Here is a 14,488-nt window from a genome sequence, read left to right as displayed (position 1 = left end):
GTAGGAGGAATCTGGTTTTTAAAATCACTTTGAAATTTTCAGGACTTATTAAGTAATGAAGTTTGAGAAAAGCTCTTTCATTTGTTCCTCTAGAACAGGCACCATGTGTTAATTGCTGGCATGAAAGAATCCTGTTCCTAAAGCTTTTGATTCAGGCGTTCTGGATTGAAGTGATTCTTCCTTCTGGAATTGATTGGTCCCAGCTCTGATTCATGAAGTAAATTCTTTCCTTCAGCACACAGCAGAAGCCTTTGAAACCCCAGCAGCAGTGCCCTGTGCATGTTAATCCCATTCTGTGCCTGTGTCCAGACACTGCTTCGTACCTCATAAAATCTGCAGTTGTTACTGGGAAGTGGCTCTTACACTAATTTAATCAATTAGGCCAAGACTGAGGAGTTCACTGAGCTTTAAAAGCTTTGATATTTCCACAGCCATTTTTCAGAGCCACATGCTCAATTAGAAGTCCCAGGGAATCTTGTTCCCTGCCTGCACCATGCTGCATCCCCAATTCCTGCACACTCCAAGCTAAACACCTTTTCTTCATATTGCACAGGTTGCTAATTGCATTTCTTTTAGACTAATCCAAGGATTTCTGTGAGCAGCTGAGCCTCATTGTCCTTGAGCAGGAGAGGTGGGGCTGGGTACCCAGACTTTCTCACTGGGAATCCAGTTTTATAGGGTTGGGTTTTTTGAGTGGCTTTACAACCTGCCTGGGAATTTGCCTGGAAAAAAACTGCTCTGGGAAATGAGTATCCTAATGCTTAGCCCATCACAGTTTAGTCTTTGTTTATATTTAGACAGACTTGGTTTGGTCCATGTTGAACATGGATTAGACTAGAAGGTTGATTTTTGGAGTCTCCTTGGATCTTCATAAATAGATACTTTTTATTTTCTTCATATTACCAAATCCTGCTTATGGGAGTCTCACAGGTACTTCTGTGAGTGCTTCTGGAATAACAAAGATTTCTGAAGGATATCAAACAGTAGAATCCACACTGTGAAGGCAGAGCTTTTATTAATTTTTTTTTTTTTTTTAATATTAGACTTCAAGGTCCCTGACTTTGTCCATACATTTCCACTCGAAGTGTGTTTGATCACTCTGTTAAATGGAATCCTTATGGGGAATTTGGGGCCAACAACACTGAAACCTGTTAACTGAAACACAAACCATTCTCTTCTGGGGAAATTAGAGGTCTGACTTTTGAAATTTAAGTGCTTGTCCATCTGTCTTTCTTCAAATAGCCTCCAGTTAAGTGTTTAAATGTGTTGTGAGTGCATTTCCACAAAAATAAAAAAATACTGGGTTATGTTAGGAGGGTTTTTTTGTTGGCAAAGCTGCTGCTGGATCCAACTGGAATGGGATGAAAATGGCACAAGCTGTTGCCTGGAAGGATCTGTTCTGGGCTGCCCCTCCATCCTGTTCCTGCAGGGGAACAGGTTTGGTGTTTGCCCTTGGAGCACCTCTCAGGGGTGCTGCAGGAGTCTCTGCTCACCTCTGCAGTGGCTGAGCCATCTGGGAGCACTGGGGTAACACCAGGGGGAGTTTATGAATCTCAGATTTCAGAGATTTGGGAGCACTGGGGTAACACCAGGGGGGTTTATGAATCTCAGATTTCAGAGATTTTGGGTAAAGGAGTGAGAAAGAGCTGGGACAGGACCTGCTCCCTGTCTGTCCCTGTGTGCAGGGAGGGCTCTGGGCAGGGCCCAGCTCTGCTCTGGGGGCACCAGAGGAGGGGCAGGGACTGATCCCAGGGAGCTCCCCCTGAACACCAGGAAGAGTTTCTTTTCCATTCTGGGACACACTGCCCAGAGGGGATGTGCAGTGTCCCTCACTGGAGATATTCCAGATCCATCCTCACTCCTGAGCCCTGTGCCCTGTGCTGGCCCTACTGGAGCAGGGAGGTGCCACCAGGTGAGGCTTTGTGAGCCCTCCCAGCCTGACCCAGCTGGGATCCTGTGGCTTTCAACTCCCCTCCAAAGCAACCACACTTTAAGCAGCTGTTTAAAATCACAAAATTCCAGAATCACTGAGCTTGGAAAAACCCTCCAAGACCGTTGAGTCCAGCCTTGACCAATCCCCACCTTGTCCCCAACCACATCCAGGTGTTGCTGGGACACCTCCAGGGATGGGTACTCCAAACCTTCCTGGGCAGCCCCTTCCTATTCCTGAGCACCATTCCATGGGGAAATTCCTGCTGATCTCCAGCCTGAGCCTCCCCTGGCCCAGCCTGAGGCCATTCCCTCTCCTGTTCCCTGGGAGCAGAGCCCGACCCCTCCTGTCAGGGAGTTGTGCAGAGCCACAGGATCCCCCCTGATCCCCCTTTTCTCCAGGCTGAGCCCCTTTCCAGCTCCCTCAGCTGCTCCTGGTGCTCCAGCCCCTTCCCCAGCTCCCTTCCCTTCCCTGGACATGCTCCAGCTCCTCCATGTCCTTCCTGTGGTGTCCCAGCACTGGCCACAGCCCTTAGATGAGAACCATGACCTGATAACATCACTGGGGTGGATGTGACACAACAACTCCACTTTCCCTGGTCTCACCTTTCCTGTCAGGTGTGGTTGGGAGGAGTAAAGGGAGCAAAGCAGAGCCTGGGCTTTGTACTTTGCATCAAAGAAGTGTCAGCATCCCCTGCCTTTCTGAGAAATGAGTGACAAAGGGCTGCTGAGAAAAAGCCTTTCCCTGTGGCCAGCACTGGGACCTGGGCAAAGTGAGTTGGAAAAAGGGAGAGAAAGGGTGGAGGTGCTTTTCTGTAAGGCAGCAGTGATATGTGTAAGTTGGTTACTCCAAGGGGAAATGAAAAGCAAAATGCAGCTTTCCAGAATGGGAGTTATAAAAGCCTCAAGCAGATGGGCAGAGGGTTCCATTAATCTTTTAATACCAAATCTTTCATTAAGAGTACAAAAATCTCTTCCACACCTGCAGAAATTGTAGTAAAACCTGCAGCTTTACAAACCTGGTTAAATCTTTCAAACTGTTCAAAGGGTTTTCTAATGTTATGCTAAAGGTAGAGTTTATTTCAAAGCAGAGTAGTGGAGGAAAATGGGGACCTTAATCATAGCCAGCAGTGTTTGCCTCAAATACTGTCAGATCCCAAATAAACCACACAATCGATTTGTATTTGCATGAAAACAATTTTAAATATTTAATGTTCAACAGCTGAAGCCTTGTTGTTGAATATATAAGAGGGAACAGATTGAAAGCCAAGAGATTTTTTTTTTTATATAGTCAAATCTGAAGCCCCAGGGTGAGTTTTGAGAGTCCCCTTTTTGCCAGTGTTTGAAGTGGGTGTGTAGGGTGCAATGCATACAGGTGCATTGCTCTGGGCACCTTCTGGGTTTTTTGGAAGCTCAGCATCTCTGGATGAGGTTGGACCCACCAATATGAAACCTTTGAAACCTCCCAGAGCCATGGAATATCCTGAGCTGGATTGGACCCACCAATATGAAACCTTCCATGGAATACACTGAGCTGGATTGGACCCCCAGGGACCATCCAGGCCTGACTCAGACACCCCAACAATGCCACCCTGGGGGCTGTGACCAGGCTGTTTGTCACTGCCTGTTTCCTTGTCCCCCTGTGTGACTGTCCCTGTCCTTGTCTCCCTGGCAGGTCACCGTGGAGCAACAAGTACGACCCTCCCCTGGAGGACGGTGCCATGCCCTCGGCTCGCCTGCGCAAGCTGGAGGTGGAAGCCAACAATGCCTTCGACCAGTACAGAGACTTGTATGTCAGTCCTACCCTCAGAGGCTGTCTGTCTGTTTGTCTGTCTGTCTGTCTGTGTGCATTGTGGGGAGGCAGTGCTGGGCTTGGTGATGCCAGACAGATTGAATCTGTCAGCTGGTGCCACAGGCAGATGCTGAGGTGCTTTCCCACCTTCCTCCGCCTTGAACAGATTGATGCTGTCTCTGTCCTGGCATGACCTGGATTCTTTTTGATCTCTAAGTTCAGTCTTAAACCATCTGCATTTTCCATCCCCTCAAGGCTGTACTCTTAAAAAATCTCCATGTACAGCAGCAACTCTCACATCTTCCAATAAAATGACAGGCACTGAATGCTGAAATGCAGCAGTTGGACAGGGATTAATGAACTTCTGCTGTAGGATAATAATAATTACACTTCAAGGCCCTGTCTTATTAAAGTGGTGTAAAACAAAGGAATTAATAGAGCACATGTGACATATGTGTAGATTAGGCAGTGGCTTTTTTAAAGAAGAAATAGGAAGCTGTCTGAGTTATCAGTTGAAGAATTTTTCTGTAAATTGGGGCTGTACTGGTCCTGCACTGCACTTACTTCAAATCCTTGGGATGTGATCAGGTTCGGCTGTGGGCTCTGTACTCTCTGGTCTCCTAAGCAGTGCAGGGGGGGAAAGTGATGCTAAAACTACACAGCAAGTGAGTGCTGCAAAGCAAAATGAATCAGTGTGTCCTTTACTGGGACACTTTCTTAGGGAGGTGCCTAAAGACCGTGAAAAAGGTGAACAAACTTCATTGCTGCTTCATGTGACCTGACAGGGAGATAAAACACAGCCCCAGGTGTGGTTCATCGTGTTACAGTGCTGAGAGAAGCACATTACAAGGAACTTTTCTTGCTGGGTTCTGTGGTTCAGTGTAAATGTAGCCTTCCAAATGTGTTAAGTGTCACACTTCTGTTACAGGTATCAAATTTTTCCTTCTTTTCATGCATTGTTTTCATAGCTCTCCAACTTCTCTTGCAAGTAACACTTGTTATTGGTATCTGAACTGACTGGAAGAAAGGAATTTTGCATATTCAGCAAAGCCAAGTTTGCAGTTACTCCCCAGGGTAGAAGAGAGCAGGACCAATAAGATTTTTGATACCCTGGGACAAAAATGAGGAGGTTTATGGAACCAAGGTTGTCTTTTTAAATCCCTCTGTGCTCAGATGACCATGAAGTCATGGCAAGATAAAATAACTTCTTTAAACAGCTTGAATTTGCTAGAAGGAAAGCTCAGGGCAGGTTTCTCTCACTGAGGTGAATCTGCTGAGCACTGCTCAGCATGGGGCACAGCAGTACTTTATATAGCAATCCTCATGTATTGTGAGGAAGGAAGAGGTGAGGTTGTTCCAAATTCTGTATTTCTGTTTGTCAGTGCAGGAGTGGTCAGAGGGGATCCAGAGGGATCACAATCATGTTGACAGGTCAGACCATGAGCACAGGTGCCAGGACAGAACACTTCAGTGCCTGTTGTGATCCCAAAAGTGGAGGAGGAAAAGAGGACATGGATGGCTTGTGTTTGGCTGAGCAGCATTAACAAAAATGTGGCATTTGTGGAAAGAATTTGCAAAGTTAAGGAAACTTAACCTCAGTGTCTGAAGGATTCATCGTGCTTAAAATCAGGATTTGTACTTTAGCTCCAACAGAGATGTGGAGAGAAATGGGATTTTGGTCTTGCAGTTGGACTTTGCAGTTTCCTCAATAAGACAATTGGATTTTTGTGTTTTGACAGCAAAAGCTTAATTTTTACTTGGAGATCAGAGAGTGGAAATTCAGAAGTGGTGATTTCTCTCAGTGCTTGCCAACATTCAGTTTGGGAATGACTGCAGCAGTGCCTCAGGGGATGGCAGGACAGGGATGTCCCTTCCATGGCTGCTGGGGCTGGGAGCTGACCCTGGGAGTGCAGGACAGTCAGTGGAGGTGTCCCTGCCCTGCTGCTCTGGCAGCTCCTGGAGATGGGCAGTGTGCAGAAAATCTGCATTTTGAGCTGACCTGCAGAGGCTTTCATGGTTTCTGTTCACTCTGGTGGAGTTGCCTGCCCACACAGATCCTTCACAGGGGACACCAGGCTAATTGATATTTCACATTACAAATTCTCTCTTAAAAAATAGCAGTTGAAGTGCAGTGGCTGCAGATGAAGAGGATGAAAATGGTGCTGAGGGAGAAGCCTCAAATCTGACACATCAGCTCCTCACCAGCAGTCCCTTAAGAGGCTGTTCTGTCCCTCTGTGGGGCAGAGGGTGTTTCTGAGCTCTGTAACCACAGCTGCTGTTTTATGGAACAGAGGTAACAGTGAATACAGAAGTGATCACAGCACTCACAGGGAACAGCAGATCCCAGCTGAATTTCCTGGGCTGTTCAGGCATTTAATTCCTGTAATGTGAGTTTCTGCTGGGCTTTTCAGAGAAGGTAATGGCTTTGTGTCCAGCCTTGCTGGACAGCTTCTATTTCCCAGGTTGCTCCAAGTCCTGTCCAACCTGGCCTTGGCCACTTCCAGGGACCCAGGGGCAGCCACAGCTTCTCTGGGCAGCCTGTGCCAGGGCATGCTGGGCACTGCAGCATCTCTAGATAAACAGCTACTTCAGAGAGCATCTCCATCCCACTCTGCTCTCCACATGTGCTCCAAACCTCCCTTGGATCAGCTCCCATTTTACCTCTCACACACAAAGTGCTCCTATCTCACAGAATTCATCTCAGGCCTCTTGCAGCACTTCACATTGCTTCAGTTTTCCTTTGTGTCAGTCCCATTTGGCCCACACACCTTTCCTTTTTAGATTTCTCTTTTCATCAGGTGGGGTAAGTCTCCACCTACGTTCAGTGAGTCACTGCATTGTATTTGCCATTTCCCAAGGGGCTGGCACCTGCTGCTGTGGGTGTTTTGAGAGAAACAGCCTCTTAGGGATTTGTTAACAGTTTGTGTGGAATAATCCAGTCAGCTTTGCTTGCTAGGGATCTTAAAATTCAATTTTGTCCCCAAAAGAGACTGTCCCCACCGAGACTGTAATGTGAAAAGAACTTTGGGGAGTTCTTTTAATATTGCTGGAGAAGAACAATCCTGCTGAACCTTCAGTACCTGTGAAGCAGTGCTGAATTGGCCTTCAGTGTCTGTTTAGTGCAAACTACCTTCAGTATCTCTGGAGTTTCCTACCTTTTCTTTCTGGACACATTTGGGTTAAAGAGGAATTACACCAGGTTTTAGTTCCCTCTGTGTTAAACAACAAGCATATTTCTTGGTTATCTGTTTTACCCAAATCCATGTCACTTTACCAAAAAACAACTGTTCACTTCCATCTCCTGCTGCCAGGTTGGACTCCAGCAGTGCCTGCAGCTAATGCCCTGGTATGTTTGTGTTCAGTGGGTTATTATTCCCAGATGGAACTCTAATGTCTTACACCACTCAGTTAGAGCCTTGCCTTTCCACTTCCAATATGGTGAAGATAATTTCTCCCAACACATGGTTGTAATTTATTGCCCTTTGCTTGACGTGTGTGTGCTTGATTGAAATCAAAGCGTAATGAGGACCAGGGCAGCTGGTTAAATCTCCCTATTTTAGATTCTGCCTTCCCTTGTTTTGGGTTGGAGATAATCAAGGCTTTAATTAAGCAATCTAATGGCTCTTTGTTGTCTGCAAGAAACAATTTCTGAAATGATTAAATAGACCTCCCCTGGGAAGGATGCTGCTGATCTGTCTGCAAATAAGATGAGTTTTGGCAACTTTGGAATGGTTTAGTGACTGACATACATTGAGAAAGCTATTCCTCCTTTTTTTCCATGGCTTAAATTGGATTTATTGGTGCTTTTGATTTTTAGCAGCTTTAAAAAAAGATAAAACATCATCTTAATCATTCTGCTGCTGAAAATGTTTGTATTGATTAAGATTTTGAGTTTCCTCAACAGAGGAAGCAATGAAACCTTTTGAACTTCTGCTTCTGTCTGTGTTTTGATGTTGATCCATTTTCAGTTTGTTATATTAGAGCTCTGGACCAGGAATTTGGTAGGAGTGGGAGGAGGTCTGGGAGAGGATTGACCTCTGAAACGTCTTTGTTGTGTGTAATCCTTTTATTATTGAATTTTGATTGGAATCTGGTCCAGAATAGTTATTGCAGTTTTGGATAGTGCTGGCAGTGCTGAGGGTGGCACCCCAGGCCCCTGCTCTTTGCAGCTGGATGTTCCTGTGCTGGGGTAGAACACAGGTGTTCTTTGAGCACCCCCTGCCCCTCTCTGCCCTGGAGGAGCAGTTCCCTGGGCATGTCCCTCAGCAGTGTGTGCACTGAGGAGCCTTTGGCCAGAGTTTGGGCAGCTACAGCAGTGAAGTCCAGGAGATGAGTTTGCCCTTTCATTTTTAGAGTGCTCAGGGCTGACTGTATTTTTTATTTTTATTACTCTGTTTAATCTTGTGGAATAGCCTGGCTTTGCTGAGCTTCAGGGATGGCTCATTGTGGCTGACCTGTGCCATCATCTGTACCAAGTATGTTCAGATGTCCCATGAACTGCTGGATAGTTTAACTTTAGCTGTTTTTACCCTTCTTCCTAGTTTATTTTGGATTGTGTTCTTGAACAGCCTCTGACAATCCCTCAGTCCACTTGTCCTGCTAAGAATAAATGGAAACCTCTATTAGTGCTGCCCTTGGGCTGTAACTGTTCTGAGATCTGAGATCTGCTGTGGTGCCATCTGAGTTCTCCTTCCCTGACAGTGGAGTTCAGGCCAACTCACAAAATACTTTGCACTTGTCACAGGGTTTGTAGCACTGCTGCATTCATCTGTTTGACCAACTTTGCTGTACTTTGTGCAGGAGCAGCCCCAGTTCCACCAAGTAAAGAACAGATTTAAGAGGTGTGACCCCAGGGGGTTGCTTTCAGCTCAGCCTGCCCTGGCCCAGAGAAGCTGTGGGTGCCCAACCCCTGGGAGTGTCCGAGGCTGGGTTGGATGGGGTTGGAGCTCACCCAGGGCTTTGGCAGCTGTGAGCCCTTTATGAGCCCTGTGCCTGTGTTCAGATGCAAACCTGCTCTGCCTGAACTGGAAGCCCCTGGAAGGCTTTGAAGTGACTTTATTGCCATCAGCTCCCTGTTCCTCATTACTGCTGCAGCCCTTTGTGCTGCCTTTCTCCTGGGCATGGGAGTTCCTGGGGCTTGCTCAGCCAGGACCCTGCAGATTGAATCCAGATGGGTTTGTTGTGCATCCCAGCACTAAGGAAACTGCCCCTGTGTCCCTCTGCACGCTGGGGTGTGACACCAAGGTTGTGGCACCAGCACATCCTTGCCTCAGGTCAGGCTAATAAGGGTGAGATGAAGTCTCCTAAGACAGGTCTAAACCACCAAGACTTTCTCTGCTTTCATGTCTGTGTGCTTTTACAATTGCAGCCATGCTGTTTTCCCAAGGAGATGATTTGGATGTAGAAAACAGAGCAGGAGGGATCCCCTCCTCAGCATGCCCATGGGCACTCACAGCAGAATTAATATAGAAGTTGTTGATAAATATCCCACAAATTAGGGAATCTTCTTAGAGCAGAGGGAAATTAAATGTACTGGCATGCTGGAAAATTAAATCAGTTGCTTTTAATCTGTTGGGTTTTTTTTCTTTGGGAGTTCCATTTTGGAGCAGCTCTGCACACACTGCATTCTTATCTTGTGAATCGGAGATTTGGGTGGAGGAGGAGATTTTCCCTTGGGTTCCCACGGTTCTCTGTAATTACATAAAAACTGAACACTTGGATTAGGAGGTCAGCATTGATGATGCAGCACTGTCCTCAAACACTGCTCTCTGAAGGCTTTAAATCCCTAGGAAGAAATTACTTACATTGAAAAGTGAGATGAAATTTTAAATTGTCAGTTTAGTGATCTGGGGTTTTGGAACTAGTTGTCTCTGAAAATACTTTGTGCTCTATGGACAGAAGTTTACCTCATGTACAAATGTTTTACAGTGTTTTAATGATGGAATTTGAGGACAGAGTAACTTAAACAACAGCAGCCTTCTCGTGGCAGATCCAATACAGAATTCTTCTGTTAGAGAACTGATGTCATGTGAAATCTGCAGCTTCCAAAGATTTTGGCAAACTTAAACCACAACACAAGATTTCTGCTGTTTCTTCCCCTCCTATCCACGTTTGGATTTCAGCTGGCAGAGCCTGCAGTGTGACAGACTGGGGGTGGCTGAAGCAGTGTCTGCTGCTCGAGGATGGCCCCAGGAGAAGGGTTTGGAAGCACTGGAAGCTTCCTGGTGTTAATGAAGCAGTTCCTTGTTAGGACATGTTCCAGAGTGACCCCCTGTCCTTGTTCCTAATCACCCCTTGCTCATTAGGTGGCTCATTAGATGGAACTCTTTCCAGGTGACTTCTCCAGAGGGATTTGGTCATTAATTCCCATCTGCCAGGAGCAATGGGATAAGGAAAATGTGAGCAGTAGACTTTTCATTAAATAATGCAAGGTGCTAGAAAGCACAAACTGGGAGGTTCTGGGAGACTTTTTGGCCTTCGGGATCCCATTGTTTGGATACTGTTTTCCTTCCTTGCAGAGTTCCTGCACTTCACAGCTCTGCTGAGCAGTTTGAGTCATCCCACCATGCTCCAGATGTGTGCTTTTAAGTACAACTGGCATTGAAGTTACACATACCTAACTGGATTGGTATGTTTGCTCCAGGGATTTTTGCACCTGTGTATGCTGGAAAGAATTCCTGTAAAATACCTGTACAGAGCCCCCAAGCATAATTTGGGCTGAGTTCATCAAGTGGGGTGCAAAACCCCTGGGCTGTGCACAGACATTTTACTTTCTTCATTTGAAATCTCTGGGTGAGATGGTGGAAGTTGTGATCCTGGGGCCAGGGAAGGAGGGAGGAGCTGTAAATCATGTGGACTCCCAGAAGTGTCACATCCTGCTGGTGCCTGGTACCAGCCTGTCCTTTCATTAAAGAACAGGCTCCTGAGCCTCGTCACTCAACACTGCATGGAGGCAACAATTATTTAGGGACAGCTATTCTCCAGAAGAATTCATTCCTTCTCCTTGGGGTGTGACATTGCAGGGGATTTGTTCAACACCTGAGCAATGCTTTGGGTTTGCTGGAAGGTGGGTTGCTCAAATTTGCCACTTCCTTCATATTTCTGTTGTGATTGCTGTGCTGGTTGGAGGTGACAGGGAAGGAGTCACTTGTCACTGCAGTCTCCTGTTCCCAGGAGAGCTGGAATGTGCTCCCTCACCTTGGCATTTAGGAAATGTTTTGGGTTGCTGTGAGACACAGCTGCTCACGCTGTGACTGCAGTCATTGTCACTCTTGTAAAAACATGTGTAGCTGAATGCTCGGTATTTTCCTTTGGGGTAAGGTTTTAAATGCCACTTTTCTTGGAAGTCTGTTGATGTAAATAGCTGGAGACATTTCCCTTTCTGTGCTGAACTTCTGTAGCTGGAAGAAATAACTATGTGACCTTTAGGGAATAAAAGAAAATGTATTTTTCTGCTTTAAATTAGCCAGTTTGAAACCCTGTGCAGGCCTTTGGAAGGTTTGCAGAGCCAGCTTGAGGTTCCAGGTGTTGGTGCTTTGGCATCAGCGGGTTGGGAGAGCCATAAGCCACAGACTTTTAGTCTCTGGCTCTCAGCTACTTACTGGAAAATGCACAAATGTTTTTATGGATGAGTGATTTGGTTCAGAGGTGTAGCTGAAATTGCTTTTACTGCTCTGGTGGAAGGTCATTTTCTCCACAGAGCATGCAGGATCTGTGGGTGAGGCTTGGAGGAGCAGAACGTTATCAGGAGGGTCCCAGGCCCTTTTCTGAGCTGTCCTTCAGTGGTAGAACAAAGTGATTAATCTGCCCTCCTTTCTTGAGGGCTGTGCTGGAAGCTGGGGGATTTCCTCCCCTATCACATCCCTCTTGAAGCTCTGCCTTTGTTCTGGCCACAGCCTCTATTTCATGGGTACAGCTCCGGCTCCTCAGACAAGTTTCCATCCTGTGTCTCCACCCGCTTCAACTTCAAACACTCCATAAAGCTTTGGATCATTCTTAGCTTAAATATTTGCTTTTATTCTTGCATTTGTAAAGTAGGTCAGTCTTAAGTGTGACATTTTTTGTATAAAACAGCTTTTTCCAGGAGTTCTGTGGTTGATGAGTAACGGATATAAAAATTCAGTGTTTGATCGTGACATTAAAACTCTAATTGATTTTGAGTGAACTGCTGTTCTGAATTCTGCAAAGAGAATGAATGATTACTTTGGGCCTTATGCCTTTTATTCACCTTCCTGGGCAGCCTTATAAAAAGTTATTTTCCCAGAGATAGAACACTGGCTGTCCTCTCCAAGGACAGGGATGTCACTTGGTCTTGATCTTTTAAAGTCCTTCTAACTGAACTATGATATCATTTAGCAGTATTTTTGTTGTTAATAGAGGGATATGACAACCATAAAACAAATTTTCATTATTTTATAACAAAGTTTTGTCTGTAGCTAAAGCCTGATTGATCTTAATTGGAACATTCTGGATTGATTGGTCCTTAGGCAGTGATTGCTTTGCTCTGAAGCTGTCCTTTAGGAATGGTTTGTCCCTTGGGGTGTTTCTGAGGTACCACAACAGGAATTCCCCCTGCTTGAATCCTCCTGAACATCCCAAAAGCATCTGCTGGTTGCTTGGATGCTTTGGGGGAGGGCAGGTGCAGCCAGGTGGGGGTTGGTCTCTTCTCCCAGGTGACAAGAGGAAATGGCTTCCCAGGTTGTACCAGGGGAGCTTCAGTTGGACATTAGGAAAAAATCTCAGGGAAAAGGTTGTAAAGCATTGAAACAGCATGTCCAGGGCAGTGGTGGTGTCACCACCCCTGGAAGTGTTCAGAAAACCTGTGGGTGTAGCACTTGGGGATGTGGGTCAGTGCTGAGTGTGGTGGTGCTGGGCTGATACTTGGGCTTGATGACCTTAAAGGGCTTTTCCAGCCTCAAGGATTCTGTGACTGCAGCTTCCAAAGAGGACATGGCCTTCTCCAGCCATGGCTGTGCAGGAGGATCAGGGCCAGGGACATCCAGAACAGGCCACCAAGGAAAGAGATGTTGGATGTGGAGCTTTAGTGCTGTGCTGCTTGTGACTCTGGGCCTGGGCTCTGCCTTGCCCATCCATTTCTTTGACAGAGAAGATCCCAGTTTTTACCTTCCTGGAGCCTTTTCCAAACTGATTCCTCTCCTGCTTGGATTTTAGTATGTGCTGCATTTCAGTCCTTGAAGGGATTTCTTGGAGGAAGCCCAGCCCTCCTGCAGCAAATCCAAGCCCATGAATGTCAATTTAAATTCCTCCCAATCTGTCATCCCCTTTTCTATTATGGACCAATTAGCCTGTGGCACCTCTTCACTTTTCTTAAAAAAGCCCAAACAGGAATGTTCCCCTCTCCAACTGTGACTTTATCCCACTTCAGTGCAACGTGAAGGTGAAATGCAGTGTAGTGATCAGTGCTGTGTATTTGCTCCCCATGAAGGAGGGATTTTGGAGCAGTTCTGCAGTGCTGGAGCACAGAGGAGCCTTTGGAGAATGTAAATCCTGGCGTGCCTTGGATTCAGTCGCTGGCATTGTTGTTCCAATCTCCAGATCCTGGGCCTGGCTATGGCAAAGCAGCTTTATTGAAATAGCATGTTGGGTATTTAAAACAATATTAATACTAGATTTGATTCATTAGATCTCCAAAGGCAGTTAAAGCGTTTCCATGTGTGCGCTGTTGGTTCTGGCGGGAGGTTCTTCACATGGTTTTATGTGGTTTCAGACAACATTTTAGCACATTCTTAAAATACCCACAAAAGCCTTTATGTAAAATCTCATAAAGGTGAACCACATAAAAATTATTTTTTTCCTGTTTCATGTCATTAGGATCAAAGTACAGTAGGTAAGAATAAATTTCCCAAAACCTTGTTTCGGTCCCTCTCTTAATTAATGTTTCATGCTCGTAGCAAGGTCGTAAAGTGGGTAATGGGGAAACTGTCTGTGCACACTGTAATGTTCTCAGTGACTGCCAGTTCATTTTGAGTGAATTCACTGATTCTGTATATGAAAAAGAATATATTACATATATTTTTAAAGCAGTCTGAGAAGGGACAATGGCTGCTTCTCTCTGGCCTTTGATTCCCCCTGCCGAAGGAAGGGTCACTTGGGTTGGAGCTGAGGTTCACTGCAGGACTGGAATTCCCATTAACTGCATTAACCAAAATCCATTTGTGAATTCCCCAGGGGATATAAAAAGATTTTTGTTGGTTTGTTAGGTTGAAGTTGCCTGCTGGAAGCCTGGCTTTAGCAGGGCTGGGCTTTGCTTTTTCAGTGCTGTGTTCTCAGTGACTGGCAAGGACAGGACAGTGGGTTCTGAATTACCCAGGCTGGGCTTGGTGAGGAGAGGCAGAGCCACCCATAAAAAATAAAAGGCTGTGGTGAGTTAATAGGAAATTGTTTACCCCTCCTGAGGTCAGCATTGCTTTGGGTAAAGGCTTGGATGTCTGTGGTTAAAGGGAGTTGGGGCTCTTTGGTGACTCTGCTCTCTTTAAACAACATCTTGAGCTGAACTGTGAGTGCAGAGAATGTGCTGGAAGTGTTGAAAGTGTCACTGACATTCACTCCCAGTGTCTTTTCTCCTGACTGTTGGCAAGTGGGGGGGGTTCAGCATACTTTAATTCACAATGTTTGAGGTAATCCATGAAGTCCAAATGGCAGTAAATTGACTTTGAGCACCATTCACAACTGGAATGCCCCTGGTTAGAAAGGAGGGGAGCACAGAGGTGGGAAGGTTTGATAACTTTGTCATGCTGGCCATGAGGG

At 45.9% G+C, this 14,488-nt stretch overlaps 1 protein-coding gene across 2 annotated transcripts in view; it reads left to right on the top strand.

Moving 5' to 3' along the window:
• The window catches only part of CAPZB (capping actin protein of muscle Z-line subunit beta), a 56,136-nt gene that overhangs the window by 28,200 nt on the left and 13,448 nt on the right, over window positions 1-14,488 (top strand). For both annotated transcript variants that reach the window (XM_033079319.2, XM_033079318.2), the window contains exon 4: window positions 3,605-3,718. In XM_033079319.2, the coding sequence (XP_032935210.1) occupies window positions 3,605-3,718 (114 nt within the window). The remainder of the gene's footprint in view (window positions 1-3,604; window positions 3,719-14,488) is intronic.

This window comes from Catharus ustulatus, chromosome 24, assembly GCF_009819885.2.
Source record: "Catharus ustulatus isolate bCatUst1 chromosome 24, bCatUst1.pri.v2, whole genome shotgun sequence".
Lineage (NCBI taxonomy): Eukaryota > Metazoa > Chordata > Aves > Passeriformes > Turdidae > Catharus > Catharus ustulatus.
The sequence above is the reverse complement of the archived record's forward strand: the minus strand, read 5'-3'. Positions and strand labels throughout refer to the sequence as shown.